General features: G+C 39.4%; 1 protein-coding gene across 1 annotated transcript in view; it reads left to right on the plus strand.

Moving 5' to 3' along the window:
• cc2d1b (coiled-coil and C2 domain containing 1B) overlaps positions 1-23,446 on the plus strand; it is a 30,728-nt gene that overhangs the window by 1,827 nt on the left and 5,455 nt on the right. Inside the window, exons 4-22 of the mRNA XM_012871313.3 lie at positions 2,697-2,800; positions 4,588-4,698; positions 5,486-5,626; positions 6,062-6,374; positions 8,211-8,332; positions 9,413-9,491; positions 10,301-10,378; positions 10,661-10,797; positions 12,208-12,280; positions 13,004-13,143; positions 13,221-13,350; positions 16,790-16,962; positions 17,042-17,167; positions 18,092-18,150; positions 18,266-18,382; positions 19,096-19,169; positions 19,357-19,415; positions 19,497-19,548; positions 19,990-20,089. Coding sequence (XP_012726767.2) covers positions 2,697-2,800; positions 4,588-4,698; positions 5,486-5,626; positions 6,062-6,374; positions 8,211-8,332; positions 9,413-9,491; positions 10,301-10,378; positions 10,661-10,797; positions 12,208-12,280; positions 13,004-13,143; positions 13,221-13,350; positions 16,790-16,962; positions 17,042-17,167; positions 18,092-18,150; positions 18,266-18,382; positions 19,096-19,169; positions 19,357-19,415; positions 19,497-19,548; positions 19,990-20,089 — 2,188 coding nt within the window. The remainder of the gene's footprint in view (positions 1-2,696; positions 2,801-4,587; positions 4,699-5,485; positions 5,627-6,061; positions 6,375-8,210; positions 8,333-9,412; positions 9,492-10,300; positions 10,379-10,660; positions 10,798-12,207; positions 12,281-13,003; positions 13,144-13,220; positions 13,351-16,789; positions 16,963-17,041; positions 17,168-18,091; positions 18,151-18,265; positions 18,383-19,095; positions 19,170-19,356; positions 19,416-19,496; positions 19,549-19,989; positions 20,090-23,446) is intronic.

Genomic DNA, 23,446 nt, shown 5'->3' on the forward strand with positions numbered 1-23,446 from the left:
TACCCTCGGTAAACACGTTCAGCTGTTGTTGTCTTCGAGTCCTGGATGGAACTTCTAAGTGTTGCCTTCACTGATCGGAAAAAGATCAGATTTTTGAGTTTCCGACACCCGGTTTACGGTTGTGGCCAGTGAAGCGGAAAATTGTCTGATTATGTTCAAAGGCTGATATGTGTCAGCGGATCTCTTGATCTCGGGTACTTGTTTCACTTCTAAAGTGAAACAAGTACCCGAGTAAAGAAGAAAAAAAAAAGAAACATATCTAGCAGCGAGTTGCCAAGAAAACACCCAGCAGGTCAGCTGATGTTTTGTTAGAATAACTACAACATGAAGTCACCTTTGCATAAATTAAGCACTAACAAAGTTTACATTAGGGCTTTGTGATATTAGAAAACGGTGAGATTGGGATATTGTTAAATACTGTAGTGATGACATCAGGTGGGATTGATAATTTTTCTCACTTGTCTCGTTTCTCATCAGTGCTCTCTATAATCTTTATCATGTGGAGCAGTAAATTCTGTGTCTTGTTTGAGTATCTACTATAGTGAGACTGGCCAACTGGATGAACTTACTATTTGCATGCAAAGTGTGAATTCCTGATATTTGGTCTGGGAAGTAAAGTCCAACTAGGCAAATATAATATGGCATGCTAAATGTGAATGCGTAGTATTTTAAATTTGATGCCTGGCCAAGTATTGCTTCCAACTAGTCCTTTGCAACTATAATCTCAATATTGCAATGTTTAGGATTTGATGTATTGTGCAGCTCCTGTTAGAATATAGTAGTCAACAAATACTGTATTTCCAATAGTCTCTTGTGATATTAACACTGGAGACACTTTAATTCTGATAATGTATTTGTGATATATTGTAATGGCCCCAGTTCAGGCTAAATATTTATGCAGACTTATTTAAGGTACAAAACCCTTAATGAGCTAAACTGTGTAGCCTAACAGACACAACGTATGACTCCCACTATTCATCCTTATTCTTTTGGTGGCTCTGTGTAATGACCGCTGCATTGGATTCTTTGCTTATATCTCATCCACTCCTTGTCTCTTGCTCTGTTTCTCTGCATTTCCTCCTTCATACGACGCATACATTTTCTGTCGCCATTTACGTTTCCTCTTCATTGCAGCTATCACTGATCATCAGTATAGTTCTTAGAGATGCACAGATATAACAATATATAATTTTGCCAAAACGTTCCTTGTTATATAGATGGATTCCAACAAGGAGCTCATCAGAAATTATACCAAAAAATTCCTCCACGTGGCTGGTTAATTGTTTCAAATTAGCCTGCAGCAGTTGTGGATTTTAATGATGTTTTCAATGATTTTTTTCTTTATTTTTGCTTGGTGTGAATCACATCAGTCCAGTTTATGGTTCCTTTGTGGGTCCAGTTGTTTTCAGGCTGTTCAAAGTAACAGTCACTGCAGGTGGTTTTGGCCCCCCTCAGTTCGTCTGCATTTATCGCCGGCCACGGATGCTTATATCACCAGGGATGGATGTTAATAACGGGTCTTAACAACGCGCCTTTAAAACAAACTAGGCCCAACTGGGTTCCTTCTTAAAGACATGCAGCATCTTACGTCATTGGAATGCAATGCAGCTGCTAATGCATCTATCACTCTGAGTTTTATGACCTTCAAACAGGTGGAATATTTGCTTAAGAGTCTGGACTTTGATCCCACACAGCCTTTAAAATGGCTGGGTTATATGGGCACGGTCCCATTTGTTTTATTAATACATCTCTGACCCATTAAAGGCCCCATGATGCTGGTAGAGAGGACCATTTGAGGCGTTTTAGATCCCTTTAAACTGGACCTGAATCAGCACATCTTTGATTAAAATGTAAAATATTCTAAACTGTTCAGTTTAGTTTGAGTCAAAGTAAATTTCTAATTAATTCAAGAATCCAAAGTTTCATTGAAGATAATGATGTGGCCCTTAGTATAAAACAGACCACATGACAATATTTCACATAATTTCATTAGTGTTTTTCTTAAATAAAAAACAGTTCCTCATGTTAGAGTACAGGACAGGTGGTGTACAGTGTGTGTCTGTGTGCGTGCTTATGCCTTTTACAACCGTGTGCTGCTGAGCACAAATATACAATACTCATCTGATCAAAGCTGGCAATATTATGAAAATATATATTTTATTCCGTTAACAGGCAGATGTAAGTTTATTGTATAAAAATGTGGTTTGTCTAATCCAAACCATCTCTAAGTAGCCAAATGCAAAAGCAACTGTCCCCAGTCTCCCCTCCGTTATGTATGCTGTCAAACCTTCGATTCTGCACGGCTGTTTTTCATTTAGCTGTTAAGTGTTTTTACAATGTAAGGTTTGAATAAAAACAGTAACTGTATATTTCATGTAGAAAATAGCCATTTCAACATATATTTGTGTCTATTAAGTACCGTGCTTGCCTAATGTTTAGGTCCACCAATTTAAACAGCTATGTTTTTTTTCTGAATTAATAAATTTTTGAATCCAATATATTTGATTATTTTCAATGTTTTTAAATTGTGACAAAAACCCAATTATATCAGAGAACACACATTTATTATCTAAGCAACTGTGTCAAACAAAATTGAAATCTCTTAATTCTAATAAAACTTGTCTTAATTAGTACCATGTCATAAGATTCCTGCTGTTTAACACATGAAAACATGACTGCATGTTTTTGTGTGGTAGGTCCTCTGCCCATGGAAGACATTGCAAAAATGGCCGACGAGTGTATGAGAGATGTGGATGAAGAGGATGACGACGATAATGTTGAAGATGATGAGGATCTATTGGTTGGTGATGCACATATAACACGCTCACGGCAGGACCTTTATCTGTTAGTGAATGGCAAACCTAGATTAGTTGTCCAGAATGTATTTTATCCGCATTTTAGGCGGTAGAATGATAATCTTGGAAATTATTCCCAACACGTCAGCGTAATCAAGAGACATGGCCATATATTAAAGGATATGAATATGACTAGTCCTCGAGTGAAAGCTCTACCTTTTTATTTATTTTATGAATAAAAATTGTTAAGTGTAGTAAAATTGTCCCAGATAAACTAATATTTCTGGATCACCTATAATATAAAAGGTATTTATATTGTTTTTAAAGAATGAACATTATAAACACATTTAAAAAAAGGTTTATAGGTAAATAAAACTTGGTTGAGCTGTTTTTCCAAACAGTTTAATTAATGCTCTTCTGAACCCTACATTTAGTCAAGCTCTGCTCAAATGCTGCGGAGACATCCTATTTAAACAATATGACTTTATTTTGCAGTCATTCTACATTATAAGTAAACTGAAGAGCTCGTAATTGACAGGCTGTCTCTTAAACGATTGCATCCAAGTATCTTCCTGGACTTCTAGGCTGTGTTATTCCTCTGCATTGCTCTTGCAGTGGTTTGTAGCTGTTGTGGGAAAATAAACCTTTCTCATTGCTTTCCTAATCACCAAGACAGAGATCGATGATTTTATTAGTGTAAATATAATTTCTCTCTTAAGAAGAAGAACAGTATGGCACACATCTACTGGAGAGGGTCTGATTTGCTCTATCCTCTTCTAACTAGACTTCCTTTAATACCGGTGTCATCTATGCAAAATATCACACCACAGCAAGGGTATTATCGTTAACTAAAACTGACGAAATTATGAAAACTAGGAAGTAAAAACCATTTTAGTTAACTGAAATAAATATAAAATTGAGACCTTGCGGGAAGAAAACGACCTAAAAGCTAACTAAATAATAATATGAATTTACAAAAGTAATTAAAACTAAATTAATTTTAAGAGAAAATTTACTTGGTTTTCATTTTTGTCGTTTTCATAATGCATTAACATGAAGTCTAATTTCCTGTTGCTGTTTTTGCTTTTTTCCCCCCTTTGCCACATTATGCAAAATCTATTATTGTTTTCTGGGATTTTGTTACGCATCTATTTCTATTTAATCGTTTCAGTCTTTCCCCTGGCACGTAACTCATATTACATAAAAGACTAAAACCATAAGTGAAACTAGTAAAAACTAAACTGAAACCATGCATTTTAAAAAAAAAGAAACTAAACTAATGTAGCAAACAAATACTAAAAATCAATTAAAACTAAAATAGAATTGAAAATCAGAAGCCAAAACTAAAATAAATAAATAAAAATTATGAAAATTATTTAAACCATGCACCAGAGTTTCTGACGAGAAGGTCCTCGGAAACCTCCGGATGGCTCTAATGAGCGCTGCTGTAACTCTTAGGAAATGAATGTTAACTCCAAATTATACAAAACTAGACCTTCAACCTAGGGAAGAGCTCCCCAGGTCCCAGCAAAGTGAAATAAAACAGGCTCACACATAAACTATAAGCTCTGCAGCTGCAACACTTCGAAAGGATATTTCTGTCAGGTCATAGAGTGAAAGGGAAGGTTCTTTAAAAACTTTCTTTAACATTGTCAAAAAGTTTCTGTTGATGTGATTCGATGCACCGTTTAGTGCACCCTGTAGAAGAGGAGCAGAGCTTTATATAGGTTAGTCATAGGTTTGCAGTTTTATCTATGGTTGTTGATCAGTCGGTGCATTCTTTCTCCATCAGGCGGAGCTCCAGGAAGTGGTGGGTGACGAGGAAGCTGGGGATGAAGTTGCTGCTTCCTCCGCCTCCGCTGAGTCTTCTCAAGTCGCAGCAGCCGACCCCCCAGCTTCACCGGTACGACACGAGCCGCTCTCTGCCAGCTTCGAAAGCAACATCCGCGTCAGAAAGTCTAATTATCTTATACCTCAGTTCCTTGCAACTAAGAGGGGATGAATTTCTGTCCTTGCGTGGTGCCGTTTTAAAGCTTAACAACTTATTATGGCAACAATCAAAACAATAGTAGTTTACTTGGCAGTTATGATGGTGGGCTGTGTGCGGTTGAGGTGAATACTTTCCATTCTTTCTGATTCATCTCCTGTTTACACATTTCTTTGAGCAAGCTTAATACTTTGAATAGTTGATGCTGTTCAGATTTAAAACAGCTCAAACATGACCTGGAAAATTTTCAAGAGCTAATTTTAGTGTTTATTACCTTTACACTGCAAAAATGGAACTAAAAATAAGTAAAATTTTCTTGAAATGAGTGTATTTGTCCTTGTTTTGAGCAGGTAAATAAGATGGTCTGCCAATGGAATGAGTGTTTTGACTCCTAAAATAAGATAATTAGATATACTGCCCTCTAAATAAGACGATGAAGATGATTTGTTCCTATTTTAAGTGCAAAAATCTCATTCCATAGGCAAATCATCTTATTTACGTGCTCAAATCAAGGACAGATACACTCAATTCAAGAAATTTTGACTTGTTTTTAGTTTCGTTTTTGCAGTTTAGATTGTTGCTCCTGTGCAGGTAGTGGAGGTTTATAGCTCCCAGTTTTCATCCTAATTTATTTAAAGCCAGCTTTTTACAGTGTTTGTTTACAGTGCCTGAATGTTGTTTTTTTTGCGTGTGACTTAACCAGGAAGTAACGGTCTCCAAAGCAGCACCTGGTAGCCTCCAAAGTACTCTGGAGGAACGAGCAGAGATGTACAAGACGGCGATAAAGAATGCAAAGGCTGCAGGAGAGACGTCCAAAGCCAGGAGATACGAACGAGGTCTGAAGGTCGGTAACGAAAAAATCCATCAAGATGATGAGGATAAAACTTTATCCCAAAGCTGATTTACAGCAGATCATTCTGCATTTAAAATTCAATTCTAGTGGGATCAGTGATTCTGGGATTTTTCAAATGTTTTATTGACGTTAGATTGATAGATTTGAGCATAATATATAAATTGTTGTGCTCTCCTTTGTTATGAGAATAACTTTTGGTAGGAAGTAAGATTTAAAGTATAGTACAAGTTATTGTTAGTGTGAAAATTTGTTTTTTTTTGCAATTCTGCTGTAATAATGATCAACTTTGACAACACATTTGGGATTGATGCTTATTGTCCACTGTTGGTTTTATGAGATCATAAGTTAAACTGTGTTTCAGTTCAAAAATGTGTGTTCTATATAGATTTTTTTAATGTTAAAGATTATTATTGTTCCTCTTGACAGACGCTGGAGTCGATGATAGCCTCTGTGAAAAAAGGAAAGCCTGTTAACGAAGCGGAGATCCCACCACCTGTAGCGACCGGAGCCCCTAGCGCAGCGCCTCGGCCTGCTGTCCCTGCAAGGCCTGCTCCCCCTGTACCCTCGCGTCCTGAGCCAGCTCAGCAGGGGGAGGCGGAGACCCCAGCTGCTGCCATCACACCCAGCAGTGAAGAGGAGCGCTCTTCCTCTGCTACCGTACCAACTCTGAGCAACCTTCCTTCTCCTGAGGAGCCACACATGGGAACTACTGACCTCGCAAAAAACACTCTGGCAGATTGTAAGTTTTACAGTTAAGTTACCAAGTTAAAACAGAAATATATATATATATATATATATATATATATATATATATATATATATATATATATATATATACACACATACACGTAAGGTTAAGTCAGAAATAACGGACGCTTCATGACCGCTTTAAGTTTCAATAAACAAAGGCAAAAAATTTGTTTTTATCTTGTTGGCCAATGACAAAGGTTGTCTCCTTGTGACATTATGTTGGTGCAGACGAGCTTAGGCTACGTTCACACTGCAGGGAAGTGCGACCCGTATCCGTCTCTGTCATGACAGTGTGAATGGACCAATTCCCATTTTTTATTCCCCCCCCCCCCTAAAGAAAATTAAAAATCTGATTTGTGCCACTCTCATATGTGTATGGGATATTTTTCAAAGTGTGTGCAGTCTGGTCGGTCATGCCGCATTTTCTCCTTCTTTCACGTCACACTCCTGCCTCTTATTGCACGTCCACGCACAGCAGCGGCTGTTAGCGCTCCATAAAGACCGTTGTTAATAGCGGTGCTGCTTTCTTCTTACATTACTCGGTCTCACTACGATGTGGTCTTTATATTGTCGGCTCCTGTTGCTCAGCAGCTTTCTAAACAAACTACCGAGGACCATTATGAGTTGCTGCAATGACATTTCAGCAAATTGGACCAGCCTGCAACATCAGTTTTTCAGTTTAATTTTCCTGCAACTTTAGATTAAGTCCCCTGTGGGTTGAATTCGTATTTTATTTTCTCCAGACGATGGGGCACCCTTTGTTCCTAACGCATCACTAATTCCATATCAGTATGGACATCCAGCAGGATTTTTTTTCTTCCAACTGAGATTTCTTGTATTTTCAAACCATTTCTTTAAAGGCATACTATGCAATATTTTTCAGTTAATTAATGTGTTCCATACCGTTTTGGATGATTAAATGAGTCATTTCAGGTCGAACAAAGGTTTACTCGGCCGCCCTGGGGGTCTGTGGGGGAAATACTGCACTTGCAATTGCAAGAGCTCACTGCCCGCACACACAGAAGTCTCGCTTTACGGCGAGAACTCCATGTGTTTTTGCCCTGCCATTCACTATATGCACGCACGAAAGCAACAACAAAGAACCGCGTGTTAACGTCAAATAAACATGCAAGCATATCGTGTTTTATTATTATTATTATTGTTATATTTTTATTTTATTTTTATTTTTTTATGTTGGCGAGACGCTACCGCGGCGGCTTGGCGAGGCGGCGGCGGTAGCATCTCGCCAACATAAAAAAAAAAAAAAATAATAATAATAATAATAATAATAATAAAACTGGCGAGGCGGCGGCCGCGGGGGGAGCCTCGCTGGAAAATCAACCCCGGTTGCATAGTATACCTTTAATTTCTTTGAGAAGCGTACCGTAACAAAAATTATAACTTGATCAACAATCATTAAAAAATTATTATTAGAAAGTTACAAATACCTGCAGTGACAGGTGTAGGTTGTTTATCTTTAGACCCAAATTGGTCACCAGTTTGAGAAAGGATACTTGTAACATACATTTTTTTATATAAAATAACAAATTTAAAAGGTTTGAACTTCTTCTTTTTTTTCTTTAATGTTTTGCTTAAATTTGTTGTGGTGTTTCTCTGTATTCAGCTCCTTTTTATAAAACACCTGACTGTAAATTATGGTTTTATGGGGGCATCATTTTTCTGAGTTCATTGTAAGCCGTTCATCTTTGTGTTGGAGGCAGATGACTTTCATTTGTCTTAATGAAAGAACGTTCTTACTGCCAGTCAGCATGCAGTGAATGGGGCCTTTCTCTCTATGACATTTTTTTTTTCTTCCGTGATGCAGCCGCGAACGACGCGACGAAGACGATGCTCTTGGAGAGGCAGAAGGAATACAAGCTGGCAGCTCTGAGAGCCAAGAAGGAAGGGGATATGGAGCAGGCTAAGCTTTACTTCAAGACCAGCAAGGTGGGTTAAACCACGGCCTTTTAAACACATTCTTTTCTGTCCGTAAAACATTGTTTTTTTTAAAATGATTTTTGGTTTAAAAGCTCTCATCAGACCTTTGTGAAAGCTGAGAACTTATTGGTGGAAGGAGTCTAAGGAAAAGTGTAATACTTTGTGTGTACCAAATACAATGTCTTTGGTATTGATTTGAGGCGAATTTGTAACTCCTGAGTTGTATCTGCAGACGCGATCGCCCTCTCTTTAATGTATTTATGTAAAATCCGATCGGACCGTTTTGGTCCTGGAAAGTAACAGTAGATGCATTCGTGCTGAGGGGCTAAACGTTTTTGACCCTGTTCAGCGTTTTCTCTTGGTTTCAAAACAAACATATGGAATATGCATAATTGCTTTATTTAAACAGAAAAGCAACACAAATACATTTCTTCTGCTACGATCACATTATATATTGATTTATTATGGTAATAATGATAATATGTTCAATATTTTTGATATGCAGACAAACAGATCAAATCCCTTTGTTTAAAACATTGTAGATATTATTTGAATACTAGAAAAATAGATTTCTGTTTGATCCAAGTGTCTGCATGCAGAAAAGCTCATGCCGAGTTGAGCCCAGGTGTTTGTGTTTGCAGCAGACTTTAAATGACAGAGAGCAGAGAAGACAAAACCGAGACAGAAATGTCACGCTGTTGTGTAAATAACATGCACGACCTGAGGATGGGTAACCTTATGTGACCTCTATTATAATCTGGCAATATATAGAAAATAAACCCGACCCTCAAGGGGCTGCAGGGTGACCTCCTAATATAATGGTTGGGTAGGCGAAACCCTGTTAGTGTTTGTACACCAGGCATTTAGTCACTTAACAAAACCCAGCTCTACTGCGGTGTTTCTGAATCTGATGTTAAAGCGAAGATGTTTGGAGTCTGTTGTCTGAGCGTGTTGCTGCACATTCTGACTGCAAGCTCTCCCTCTGAGGAATGTGAAGTAAAATATGCCAACAATGCCAGTCCTGACAAAGAGCATCATTATTTGTTTTGGTTTTTTGTGATTTTTTTTTTTTTTTTTGTGTGTGTGCAGCGGTTCGATGCAGTGATCGAGGCGTTGGAGAAAGGACAAGCAGTCGACCTCAGTGGCCTTCCTTCGTCTCCTGGAAAGGGTCAGGAATGATGTAAAAAAAAAAAAATGGTTGGGGGAAAAGATCTGCATCTTAACCTAAATAAAAAACGGTGATGGGAACTGGTCAGAAACAAGAAATCGTAAATAAATATCTGAAGAATGAACCACGTCAAGCTGCTTTGAACCAGCTTGCTAGTTCATTATTTCATCCAAATTTCAGTTGATCTTATTTGAGGGGGAAATCAAGAAAAAATTGTGCTATGATCAACAAGAAACGGCTTCTTTTCGGAGGCGTCCATTCTTCTGACTCTTATCACAATGAATATAGCAAAAAAAAAAAAAAAAAAAAAAAAAACGAGCTGGAGAACTATGTATGAAAATAAAGTCGATTATTAGTCTAAGTTGATTTTCCTCTAATAACTTCCTCATCACACTAAAATGAGAAACAGAAGATATGGGTTTTTGTCTTTCCGAGGAGTTTTAAGAAGCTTGTATTACTCCTATAGAGATAAACATGCTTTTAAGTATGACTTCCAAACGCACCGATTTCCTTAGAAAGACTAGTTTGTTTTTTTAAGGTGGCCTTTTACAACCAACCTAATCTGACTGAATTGTCATGATTGGTTGTCAGGTTTGAATCTGTATGGCTGGATTGTGGTGAATTAAATGATAAATTACTGGATACAAACAGGACGTGTTTGTCTTGTAAAGTGTCTTGAGACAATATTTGCTATGAATTGTTCCTCTATAAACGCATTAAAAGTATGTGGCTAAGCTCAATTTCACATCTGATCAGAAAACGTTGATATACTTTGGATTTAGTTTTCCCCTCTTGTGTTGTCGGTGCAGGAGGGAGCGCTGCTGCAGAGAACAAACCTTCCTCTGAGCCAAACAGACAGGTATCCCAGCCGGTCCCAGCAGCACCTGGTAATTACCTGTTTAACATTTTATTACCTGTTTGTTTTTTTGTTGTGTTGTTACCAAATTTATCTTTCCAGTTAACTTCCCTTAAAAACCATCTTTCTTTTATCTTCTGCTCTTTTATGGTTTAGTTCAAAAAGTTTGATGTCTGAGTCGAAGAAAAGATGTGTAGGAACCGTCGGTTTCCTATCAGTTTATCCATGTAAAAGCCTGACTTTGTATTTTATGAGGTAGAATTACAGGAAGTAAAATTAGACATACTGAGAGACTCTTCTTCTGCTGTTTCAGGCGCTGCTGCCCCTTCAGCCCCCAGAGATGTGCTGGAGGCTCTTGAGCAGCGGCGACTCAAGTACGCGGAGGCATCAAATCAGGCCAAAGCCAGCGGGGATGAGCGCAAGGCCCGAATGCACGACCGCATTGCTAAGGTATGGAGGAAGACCCTTTAACGTCTGTTTATCTTTTGTTATATTAAGAATTTTTGGTTTGTTTTTCAATACCTTTTAAAAATAAAGATTTGAAGACATTTTTGCAAAATTTCTTCTGTTCTTTTTTTTTTAAATTTATTTCACAATTAAAGCTTTCAGATAATCAGATTGTTTTGTAAGACAAAGATGAAATGGGTAAATACAAGAAGAAGCTTAAAAAATGACTTCCAAAATCCTGAATTAATTGTGACTGATCAAATAACGTGGATTGTTGACTAATGGTCAAAGCGGTAAACCTTCACAGAAGCAGCCGGCACCAAAATGACTCCAGAGGTGCATCGGCAGCTCATCCGGGAACTACAAATTCCTCTTTAGCTGAAAATCCTGAGAGTCAAAGTCCAGCCATCAGTTCCTTGCATCAACATAAATGTTTGGGTTGTTGTTCTCCTGCGTGTTAAGCTGCAGGACGTGGCGAGGATCCACTGCGTCAAAGTCTGAATTTAAATCCAACTGAGATGCCACAGCATGAGCTTAAACAGGGTATTCAAGGCAAGGCGAGTTTATTTATAAAGCACTTTTCAGTAACAAGACGATTCAAAGTGCTTCCTGGTCGTAAACCTGCCAGTGTGGCTGGATTTAACCACATTGCAATGAGATGTTGCCAACAATCGTCACTCTGCAGTGACGATTGTTGGCAACATTTTAAAAGTAATGTCAACAACCTGGCAAAAAAAAAGATTTCAGGAAAAAAAATCTTAACTGAGTATTAACATTTGCATTTGATTGTTTCACATCACTGTGGATGTAAAGTGACGTCAGAGTCACCTGGGTGGCTCCCACTGGAGTCATATTTCAAAAGATCACATACGAGTCAGTTTCAAGACTTAATATGGAAGCGGCTCAAATCCGCCTGGGAAAAAAACAGATTTGGGTCAGATCTGAGTGTCCCCGCTGGTTGTAAAGCGTCCGGCCTCATCACTTCACCCCAACAAAATCAGGTTCTGGCCACATTTGTTTTGCAGTGGAAACTGAGTCTTCTTCTCAGTTTTTTGCGAACGCTAGAGGGCAGTTGTTGCCGTGACAGCTGTTTTTAGGCGGTTGAGGGCAATTACGTTTTCACGAATCGTCAGGTTTGTTTGGAGAACTTTTTCTCCCTAATGAATAAACTGATCATTTGAAAACTGCTTTTTTTTTCTCCCCGTGTTTACTGAAGTCATCTTTGCCTGATATTAAATTGGTTTGGTGATCTGAAACATTTGGGTGCGACAAAAAAAACAGAGAAACAGAAGAAATCTGTCAGGAAGCAAATTCTTTCAACCTTTTACCAGCAGCTGACTTTTTCTGTTTGTAAATCACAATTTGCTGCAGTAGCTGTGTTTAGTAAAACCTTTTTTAATCTCTCTCCTGCAGCAATATCAGAGCGCCATCCGAGCTCACAAAGCTGGGAAACCTGTCAACTTTGACGAGCTTCCAGTCCCACCGGGTCAGTATCACGTTGCTAATTTTACAACTATTTTATAGCTTCCTGTCCATGTGACAGAGGCTGGAAAGATGATAAGAAACTCCGTGTTAAATAAAAAAATTAGGGTTTAACAACATGGCAGTTCAGCCCTACAATTTTGGCACCCATGTGGCAAAAATAAAGCCTTTAATCAGTTGAGAAACGTAATCAGAATCAGACCCAGTTCCTTCAAAGAAAGTAGCAGAAAGTAATCAACCAAGCATCTTACTGTGGCTAGAAGATGGCTAGATTAGGGATAATATCCAATAAATACTTCTTATGTTATCACACCATGTAGGATAATATCCTTAGATCTCCTTCATCTAGGGTTTATAATTTATCAGTCAAAAAGAAAAGGGAAAAAATTGATGATCTGTCCACCTTAAAACTCATTTTCTGCATCTTTGTTTGCTTCTCTTTCAATGAGGTTTGATTCTCGTTACGCATTAAAAGACCTCGATCATGTGTAGCAATACGAGTTTAAATCCAGCTCAACTCAAATCGTTTAAATGCTGTTTTGTAGTTTTAACATTTTAACCAACGCGTAAGCGAGGGAGACCTGTGAATCACGCGTTTTTAAAGACACGTTCTTATCATCTCTGCGAACATAAACTTGTGAATGAAAAACAGAAAACTTGAAACGTCGCCAGTATTCTTTCTGTCCAGCCATTTTTTTGTACTTGATGAAGGATGTAAATGTTTCAGGGTTTCCTCCGATCCCCGGCCAAAAGGCAGCAGCTGCTGAGCAAGGCTTCATCGCTACCCTGGAGGCAGCCAGCAAGCTTGCTTCCACGGACGCTGCTGAAGTCGGAGATGACGAAGAAGACGAAGAAAGGGAGGCAGAGGTGAGCCGTCTGTTCTTCATGTATAATCTGTAGTTTACGGTAGATTTGTTGTCAATAAACGACTGAATCTCTCTCAGCCAAAGATTGCTGTGCCAGAAAAGACGAGGAAGCCGACGCTGGAGGTCCCCACAGCCGGTCCGGAGCAAAAAAGTTCACCGTCTGGTTCGCCAGACAGAACGTCTCGGAAGGAAAGTCTCTCGCCAACGGGTCAGTTTCAAAAGCAAAACAGCATCACTGATATCACCGACCAAAGAAACAAAGGAATAATTGTTGTTCTTATGAATTAATAGTGCTGTAATAAAATATATAACTCCCCATAAAGAGCTTTTATGATTTAGAAATTTTCAGTAAATCGTTAAAAGAAACTCTTAATATCAGGCCAATATATCCTATATAAACAGAGAATGCAGTTTTAATACTATTTCATTTAATAAAGTAAGATGTCCAAACCAACCTGTTAAAATGTTAGTTATAAATGGCAGTGAGTGTTTTACGTCGCTGTGGGGAACCGGTCTTGGTTTCAGAGCTAATTCAGCCAGTTGTCACTTTGTCTCCATCGACTTTAACCTCACACTTTGACTACGTTCTGCTGAGATCTTCACTCAGAGGTAGACTTGAAGATGTGCCTCGGACCGTTGTCCTGTAGGCCCGGTCGATTTGAGCTTTAACACTGCAAAAACGGAACAAGAAATGAGTAAAATGTTCTTAAAATTAGTGTATTTGTCCTTGATTTGAGCAGGTAAATAAAATTATTTGCCAATGGAACGAGATTTTTGGCACTTAAAATAGAAACAACTCATCTCTATCATCTTATTTCAAGTGCAGGATATCTAATTATCTTATTTTAGGGGTCAAAATACTCATTCTGTTGGCAGATAATCTTATTTACCTGCTTAAATCAAGGATAAATACATTAACTTTAAGAACATTTTACTTATTTTTAGATCCGTTTTTGCAGTGAAGGCTGATATTAACTCTACAAGAACAGAGAAGTTGGTTCTCTTCTTTCTTCCTTTGCAGCTTGTTCTCGACACGTCTTCTGGGCTGAACTTGTTTCTGTTTGTCCATGAAAGGACTTTGTTCCTTCCATATGGAGTTAAACGCCATTTTTCTCTGTTCTTGCGGCGTATATAAAGACCTTTGGGTGATGAACTGATTTCTGTACATCAATCTTGAGGATTTTCTGCATGAGAGCAGAACTCATGGTTCCCAGAGCATCATGCCACCACCACCACGTTTGACTGGTGGTGTGATCTTTTTCTGAGCTGCTGTTTCTTGCACCCTATATATAACAGGACGCACACCTTTAAAAATATATTTAATTTTGTCTCATTGCACCACAGGATGCAAATGTGGGACAGGCCTTTGTGTTTGTGGTGTTTTTGTCCTTTGATCTTATCCACGGATGCTGTTTTGGATCAGTCCTTTGTTTTTGTTAAAGGTGCCAAGACATCGCTGTATAAACCATTTCATGTAGTTGATATTGTGGCAAATGTAAATTCTCCCAAAGAATTTAATAACAAAGAATAACGTAAAGTTGTGGTTTTGTCTGGCCAAATGTCCCTCCGGAGTAAAAGGGTCAGATGTGGTGATGATATGCAGCTCTACCCAGTTGACTTCCCTCTGATTGGCTACAACCATGTTTGAAAAACGGGTCAAACCGGTTCACTTTCCCCCTACTCCCACGCCTCTCTTCTCGCTGCAGCGTTACAAATGCAGCATGATGTTTTTCTGGCAGGCGGACGTGTTTGTGTTGCAGGATGTCGGACAGGCGAGGCCAAGCCGACCAAAGGCTGTAAACTGGCACCGCGATTCAACAGAGCGGGTCCGAAATGCAAAGCCATTTAGGCCGCGGTGAGCTGGAGCCGGCTTCAGTTCACCGCGGGAGAGAGTGTTGGTGTCACAGGTCTTCAGTAAAGTCCCCATAAATTAACTTCAGCCACTCTTCTGTGATTCTCTCGTCCTTTGGGAATAAGTTGGACCTTCCATCTATTCTAGAGCACCCTCGAACAGATCAGCTCCCCTTTTTAGTAACCGCTGTGAAGTTAGTTTGAGATCTGGGGCTGGATCTGTTCGCTGCTGCGCCGTCCTCCTTTTAAGTCAGACATGCTAGCACGGCTCACGGCCGGTGCATCGGCTAGGAGGGGGAGGAGGTGAGGGGGAAGGCCGTTTGCTTAATGGTGTGCTCTGATGGGAGAATATGAATCATGTAGACAACCTAAGTAGAAAATTAAACTGTTTTCTGATCTGACCGTTTTTGAGCAAAGCAACAGAGCTGACCGACCCTGATCAGGTGTGCTGGTATTCAGTTTTGACACCAACACGGTCTCATCAGTGCACAACAGACCGTATTATACTCCGAAACCTCAGAAAAAATTAATTTGCCGTCATGGCCCCTTTAAATCATTAACCACGACCTTAACTGAGGCACATGAGGCCTGCAAGGCTTTTTAAAAATCACAGTTAATCAAAGTGGATTTTTAACACGGGGCCAGGCGGATTTTAATAGGTTTATTTTTTTTGCTAAATAAATATATTGTTTTTAGGGCTGGGCAACGATTAAAATATTTAATCGCGATTAATCGCCCTGATTAATCGCGATTAATCGCGATTAATCGCATTGTATTTACAAACTCCAAGAATGAATTCAAAAGTAGTGTAAAGAGCACTTTTATTTTAATGTTCTGCTGCCATATGAACAAAAGTGTTGTAACATTTGTAGCACTTATCAGTAACACATATTTAGTGTAAAGCTCAACTTAAACATGTAAAACAAAAAATAGCAATAGTAATAAATTAAAGCTTATTGCCACTGACAGGGAATTCTCTTTATGGGGAAAAAATCTACCAAAAACAGGCAATTTCTGAGGTAACAGCAGGGAGCAGCATTACCATTTTATGTTCAATACCAAAGTTTAACTTGGCAGTGGTTACAACTAACTTGTTTCTGTCACATTCGTTGCTGGAAGAACTTTAAACTGAAATGCTTGCTAACTCGATATGCTTGCGTTGTTTGCGTTTATTTGACGTTGACACGCGGTTTTTTGTTGTTGCTTTCTCGCGTGCATATAGTGAATGGCAGGGAAAAACAGGCAAAAATACATGGATACTTTGAAACGAGAAGCGACTTCACCAACGGCGTCGATGCAGACCTCGCTCCGCTCCGCTCCGCTCAAAACTTGTTCCGGCCGCCAACTCACCACCTCGCCTAAGCAAATTCCTGCGGGAAACACCGCCTTCCGCATGTCAGCTTTGTTTTTTTCCGGCCAGCACCTTTCTTACTCTTTGAATCCGAGGTTTGGCTGACAGCGAGGTTATTGCCGCATTATCGCCACCTACTGTTCTGATTCAAACCCCTACACCGCAGCAACAGACCTTCACAAAATAAAAGCATGTGACCAACATGCGTTAACGCGCGTTAAAGAAAATATCGCCGTTAATAGTCTAATGAGTTAACGCGAAATTAACGCGTTAACTTGCCCAGACCTAATTGTTTTAGAACTGCGTTCTGTATTTATTGAGGTTATCTTTGATATTAATGCTTGTTTGGATAAAAAAGCATGAGCCGAGGAAACCTGCGTGGCGGTAAACGTTTCTTCCACAGTGCTGCTGCTTTACTGTAGTTTTCTGTGTCCTAACTTACCAGCCGTTCAGCTGCTGGAGCTCCTGGAGAGCAGGAAGAAGCAGTACATGAGGGCGGCTCTGCAGGCCAAACAGAAGAGCGACATGGAACAAGCCAAGATTTTCCTCCGCACCGCAAAGAGCTTGGACCCCATGATCGAAGCGGCACACAGCGGCAAAACAGTCGACATCAGCACGGTGATTTAAAACGCCTCACAACCCCGGTGACGTTCTTCCAAAGAGCAAATCACGACTGATGTTTGTTCTTCCCTTGAAGCTGCCGTCGCCCCCTGGTGACGAAGATGACGACTTCATCCTGGTGCACCACTGTGATGTGCAGGTTTCAGAGAAAGCAGAGCAGGTTTACACACAACTGACCAACATCCTGAAGGAGCAACATGAGGTAAAACTCTGGGAATCGCTAAACATGTGACCTGCAGCTCAGGGTGTCAATCGTTTGGTTCATCATATTCATAAAATGTCTTGGCGCCATGGATATACTTGCACATTTGTTTATTTTAGCCAACCTGAATTCAGTGTAATCAGACATTTTTAGTAGGGCTGAACGATTTTGGAAAATAATCTAATTGCGATTTTTTTTTTCTTAATATTGCGATTTAATGCGATTTTTTTTTTTTTTTCCAGTTTAATTGTCTTTTTAAACATATACAAACAACAAATCATTTTGTTTCCTCGCTGTGCAGATTAGTCGCTAAAAGACCCGCAGCATCTAAACTCAGAGCAGTAATGATTTCGTTCTGCCTACAATATATTTCAATCAAAATTGCAATTTTGACTTTTCTCTGCATTAACCACAAGCAACAAAAATGGCCTCTAAATAAAGACGTTTGTAAACAAGGACTATTCAAAACAAGAACTTCTAATGTTTCTTTTAATCAGAATATTATTCAAGAGAACAGCTTTTAATTTAATTGGACATCAATCCTTGTTGAACATAAAGTGCAACCAACAAGCAAGTCTATGTATTAAACTGATTGACCAGTACTTAATGCTATGTATGATTATATAAACTCTAAAACAAGTAATAAAATTAGATTATCTCACTGCTGCAACTGTCTTCCCTTCCATGTGGAGGCAAACCCACTTTAAACATTTTACCAACACCTAATGAACGTGTCTAATTCCCTAATTGTTACATAGCCAAAAATTGCAGACTCTGCGATTTGGAAATTGCGTTTTTTCAAATCGTGATTATATTGAAAATGCGATTAATTGTTCAGCCCTAATTTTTAGCTGTCTAGATTCAACCACAAAAAAACGAAGTTTGGTTCTGAGGATTGTTGGGATTTCTCTTGATTCCTTTCAGAAATGCTTGACCTACTCCAAGCAGTTCACCCACCTCGGAAACGTCTCTGAAACAACAAAGTGAGCTTCCTCCGTCTTTCTCTATGGTGTCCTGGGGCTGACCGCCACCTTTATGTCTTTTTAGTGCTCACGATTTTCATCCAACTGTCTCAATCCCTTTCTTTGTGTTGTTGAGGTTTGAGAAAATGGCAGAAAGCTGCAAGAAGAGCATGGAGGTCCTGAAGCTGGCTCAGTCCCGGGGTCTTCCTCCCCCTAAACATCACTTCGAGGAGAAATCTTTCCGCACTGTGAGGTGGGAACATTTCATTAGTCCAGGTGTTGCTCTTTAGCTACCGCTGAGGCAGAGGTGGGTAGAGTAGCCAAAAACTGGACTTGAGTAAGAGTAGCACTACTTTAACATTTCTTTTATTCAAGTAAAAGTAAAAAGTTGTCAGCCAAGAAATTACTCAAGTGAGAGTAAACAAGTATTCAGCAAGAAGGCGACTCAAGTACTGAGTAACTAATAATAGTTGATGATTTAATTTCTAAAAGATTATTTAATCTGACAGACAAAAATATAATGTTATGTGCAAATTCTGTTATTTTAAAGACAACAGAAAAATTATACAGAAAATAACATAATTGCGAAATAAAAAATTCTGGCCTAAGAAACACTTTTTTTTTTAAATCCTTTTTTTTTCAACATTATACTTGAAAGCAATGCTTAGAGCAGTTAATGTATATACGGTATGTTAGAACAGTGAAAAGTAGTTCCAGTGACAATATCTACTGTTTACTGTATGTTTATTTGACCTCCAAATGGAAAATAAGAGTGAAAAATGTATGAAGAAAAAAAGTAAATGAAAAAAGTTAGAGTAGCGTCAAAATATGAAACAAGTAAAAGTAAAAAAGTACAATACAGTAAATGTAGCCGAGTAAATGTAACTAGTTACTACCCACCTCTGCCCTGAGGCGATCCTACATCAATAAATATTAAACTTTCTGGTTTGTTTTATTTCTCTTTAGAATATTTCCAGAGCTGAGCAGCACCGACATGGTTGTTATCATCGTGAAAGGCATGAATCTTCCTGCTCCCAGCGGTAAACCTTTGGACACTTTATTACTATGTTTTAATTTTTTTAAAAACAGCGGAACGGTGGATTGTGTAGTCTATCTTTTTCTGAAAAGTCTGATTTAGTGTTTTAAATTAAGTGTTTTATGTTTATTGCTTAAAAAAAAATTTTGCTTAGTAAAATTAAAATATTTCTTTTTTTTTTTCTTCCGCAGGAATCCAACCAAACGATCTAGATGCTTACGTCAAGTTTGATTTTCCCTACCCCAGCGCAGTAAGCGCGTTTTAATTATGGTGAGATTATTTCAGAGCCGTGAGACGTGTCCTCTGAGAAAGTCTTTGTTTCCTCCTCCAGGAGCAGCCGCAGAGACACAAAACCAACGTCATCAAGAACACCAACTCACCAGGTGATGCACGCAGTCTCATGTCCGGGTCGCATTCACCGCATTTTCTGTTTTAATTTAGATCCTTGTCCAGTGAAACCTTTATATAGGAATTAAATTTGTCCAAACAGGCCAATTGTACCTGGAAAAGGGAATTCAAATAAATAATTCAAACCCTATTTAATACTAGAAGCTAGAAGTGATGCAATGATTTTTTTATTTTTTTTTATGAAATAATAAAGACAATAAACAGAGTTCCTGTCCCGTTCTGAAGCATGTGGCACATAATAAAAAGACAAAAATAGAAAACACCTGAAAAAACATTCTATTATATAGTGTGGGTGTTTTTTTTATCTAATGGTTTCAGTAGTGATGATGGGTTTCTTTTTATTCTGGATTGCATTTTCTCCCCTGGGTTTATTTAACAGCTGACCTGCTGAATAAATTCGTGTCTGTTTTCCCCAGAATATAACCAGAGCTTCACGCTGTCGATCAACCGCAACCACCGCGGCTTCAGGAGAGTCGTGGCGACTAAAGGCCTCAAACTGGAGCTGCTGCACAAAGGGTGAGGCTCTGTTTCATCCTGCTTTTGTTTGCAGGGGATAAAGATGGCTGATGTCCAGGTCCGATCCCCGAGGCCTACCATTCTGCAACGTTCACACGCAGCCCTTCTGTTGATTCGGGCGTCTCTGATGCATCAGAGAGGTTCAGGGTGGCAGTGACATTGGGAGTGTTTTAAATAGATTTTTACCAATTACAGCTGGTATTTACACAAACTCTGTAAGAAGAGGCCTGCATGGTGGAGCTGCGGTTTGTCCTGTCGCCTGGCAGCTGCATAGGTCTGGGTTTGAGTCCTGTTTGCAGCTTATCTCCACTCAGGTGTTGGTTCTCATCAGCTACATCAGCGACCTGCAGCCCATAAAGCCCGGCATACACTGTACGAGTTTTTGCCCTTTTCGGCCCGATTCTTCAGCCATGCGAGAATTTTTTGGACCGAGCCGAGTCGTACGTCGTGTAGCATACAGTGAGTAACGAGGGGCGATTTACCTCTCACCACCACCTCCCGATCAGGAATCATACGGTCGGTTGAAGATCAAACATGTTTGAAAATCAGTCGACCCTCGTGAGATGATGGTGAGCGCCTCCTGCTGTTGAAGCAGAGTTACGACCGTCTACAAGCCGATTTCCCCCGATCTCGCGCACTGCACATGCGCAAACAAGGGAATTCTTCTTCTCAGACGAAAACATAGCAGTGGAAGGAAGCATGGCGGCGGTACGTGTGACATGGAGTCAAACTACGGAGGAGCAACTTGTAGAATTATCAAGTCAGCGCGTTTCGTTCTAGTGAGCCTCATATTTAACAGAGAGCATCGACACTTCCGCCTTTTTCTTCTTCTACTGTTGACATTTGGCTTCCAGATAGACGAGTTCAAGTAGCGCCATCTCTCTACGGGGCTGAGTCCGACGTGGTTTTAGACGTACAGTGTGAGCAGTCAGGTCACATCAGAGCGTCGGGCCGTACAGTAAGAACAGATTTGGTGAGCTGTGAACTTTTAAACCCTGCGGTTTCATTGTACAGTTTGAGCTGTATATGAGAACAACGATTGAAAATATCGTACAGTGTACGCAGTGGCGCCTCCAGAAATATTTCATAGGGGTGGCCAGATGGAGCCACTTAAACTCTTGGGGTGGCACTGATACTAAAAGCTGTAATTTCAGGATTTTATTCTACTGTTGTAATAAAGCTGCATGTAGAAAACAGGCAGAATCAGAAAGACTTAAGTAAACGCCTACTAATATCTTATGGTTTGTAATGGTTTTCTGAAATTTTAATGTTCCTAATGATCTAATGTGCATAGCCTAATAATAGCAGAGTTAACATTTTAAGTGGAACAACAATACATTTTTATTGCGTAATTACATTAAGAATAAGGTTATTGGAAAACAAAACAGTTACTAAGGGAAGTAGATACTGGCAGAAACAAATAAAAGTGCAATAGAAGGCAAGGAAGAGCGGCTGTCTTGCTGGCTGTGCATGATAGGATGAAATGCTAAACTGACGCTACTACAATAGACACTGGCCAGTGGGGTGGCCAGGACATGGCACGGGGGGGCCGTGGCCACCCCTGGCCACCCCCTGGAGGCGCCCCTGAGTGTACGCCCGGCTTAAATATGCATGTTGGGTTAATTGCAGCCGAACCCAGCAGGGGTAACCGTGTTAGAAAATGAATGATGGATGGATGAACTGGGCTATTTCTTTTTCCTCGCCATCAAGATCTTTGCCAACTGGCGAGAGAAAATGCTATTATTGGAAACCGATGCAAACAACATCTTACGGGTGCAGCCACGATGAACTCGTTGAGATCGCTCAGCTGACAATACAGCGATCTGATTGGCTGAGCAGCAAAACTCAAATCATGTGACCTCTTGGACCAGAGCGCAACAGTTTAGATTTTTTTATCGGCTATTACTTATTGATGTGCAAGTGAAAACGTGGGAACATTGGTGTTTTGAGATCACTGCTATGTGTAGCAACTTATCCAGGTGGAAGAAAGTTGCCCCCTGACAGTTCATACGAAAAGTCATCCTACAGATTCTGGCCCACGGACTACTAGTCCATTTTAAAGAAAATTGATGGAAGGGTCTGAAAAGTCGCTAAATATAGCAACAAAGATGCTAAATGGACGATACTAGACTGTCCTAGTATCCTAATGTGAGATCAATAAAGCCTATCTTATCTTATCTTATCCTCCGCGCACCCGGGAGCCACTAGCAGCTTTGCAGTGAGACAGGAAGGAGCAGGTGGTGTTGGTTTTTCAAAATAAAGTTTAACGTTTCATGATATTTAAATTCATTTCAACCTCGGATTATGGTCAGTAAAAGTGTACTTAGGGTATACATAATACAGGGCAAATATACCTCATATGCTTTATATCGTTTTAACATATGTTAGAAAAATAACTTTTATTTTGCCGTGGCAAAACATGTAGCGGAAACCCTGGTGTATGTAAATATATGGTCAGTGACTTTATTTTGAGCAGAGGATGTTGAAGTTGTCAGGTTGGGGGGAAATAAGGTCCCTTGTGACATGAGGGAGGATATGCAGAGAAGATGGTGTGTTAGCTTTTCCTACTTGCTTTTATTCTGTTTTATTTTGCTATATTTTAATCATGTAAAGCACTTTGCATTGTCTTTGTACTGAATTGTGCTATATAAATAAATTTGCCTTGCCTTGCCTTGCCTTGCCTAGCGGGCGATGACGACAGGTGTGGCGCTCCCAAAAGAAACAGAAGAAAATTAAATTAAGAAATTCATTTTCTGATTAGTTTTTCCCAACCTCATGTTCACTCGGGTGGTTTATCAACCATATGTAAACAACCTAAAGACAGGGTTCCCACGGGTCCTTGAAATCCTTGAAAGTTTGTGAATCTGAAAAAATAAATTCAAGGCCCTTGAAAGTTCTTGAAAACAGCCAAAAAAACACCTTGTCCTTGAAAGTCCTTGAATTTTTTTGTGTGGTTGAAAGTTCACACGGATGACGACTCGTGTCATTATTTTACTATCACACGATCTTTTAAAATTATGTTTATTCTGCAGACTTTTAATTTGCAAAAGTACGTTCGCTCTTCTTCGTTAGTTGCTAGGCTACGGTTTAGGCCTACGTGCGTCCAATAGGTTACATTCACGCAGTGTTGCCAACTCAGCGACTTTGTCGCTATATTTAGCGACTTTTCAGAGTCAAAGTCAAAAACTAGCTTAATCAAAGATGAAAGTAAGTGAAACAAATTTATATAATTCTGAACATCTCAATGCTGCACTTTTTTCCATAAATTCCATGAAACGGTAGGCTAATGTACATCTTATATGTAATGTAGTATGGCATAGCCATGTACTGTGGATATAAATGTAGACTATGAATATG

Source organism: Fundulus heteroclitus, chromosome 6, assembly GCF_011125445.2.
Source record: "Fundulus heteroclitus isolate FHET01 chromosome 6, MU-UCD_Fhet_4.1, whole genome shotgun sequence".
NCBI classification, from domain to species: Eukaryota; Metazoa; Chordata; class Actinopteri; order Cyprinodontiformes; family Fundulidae; genus Fundulus; species Fundulus heteroclitus.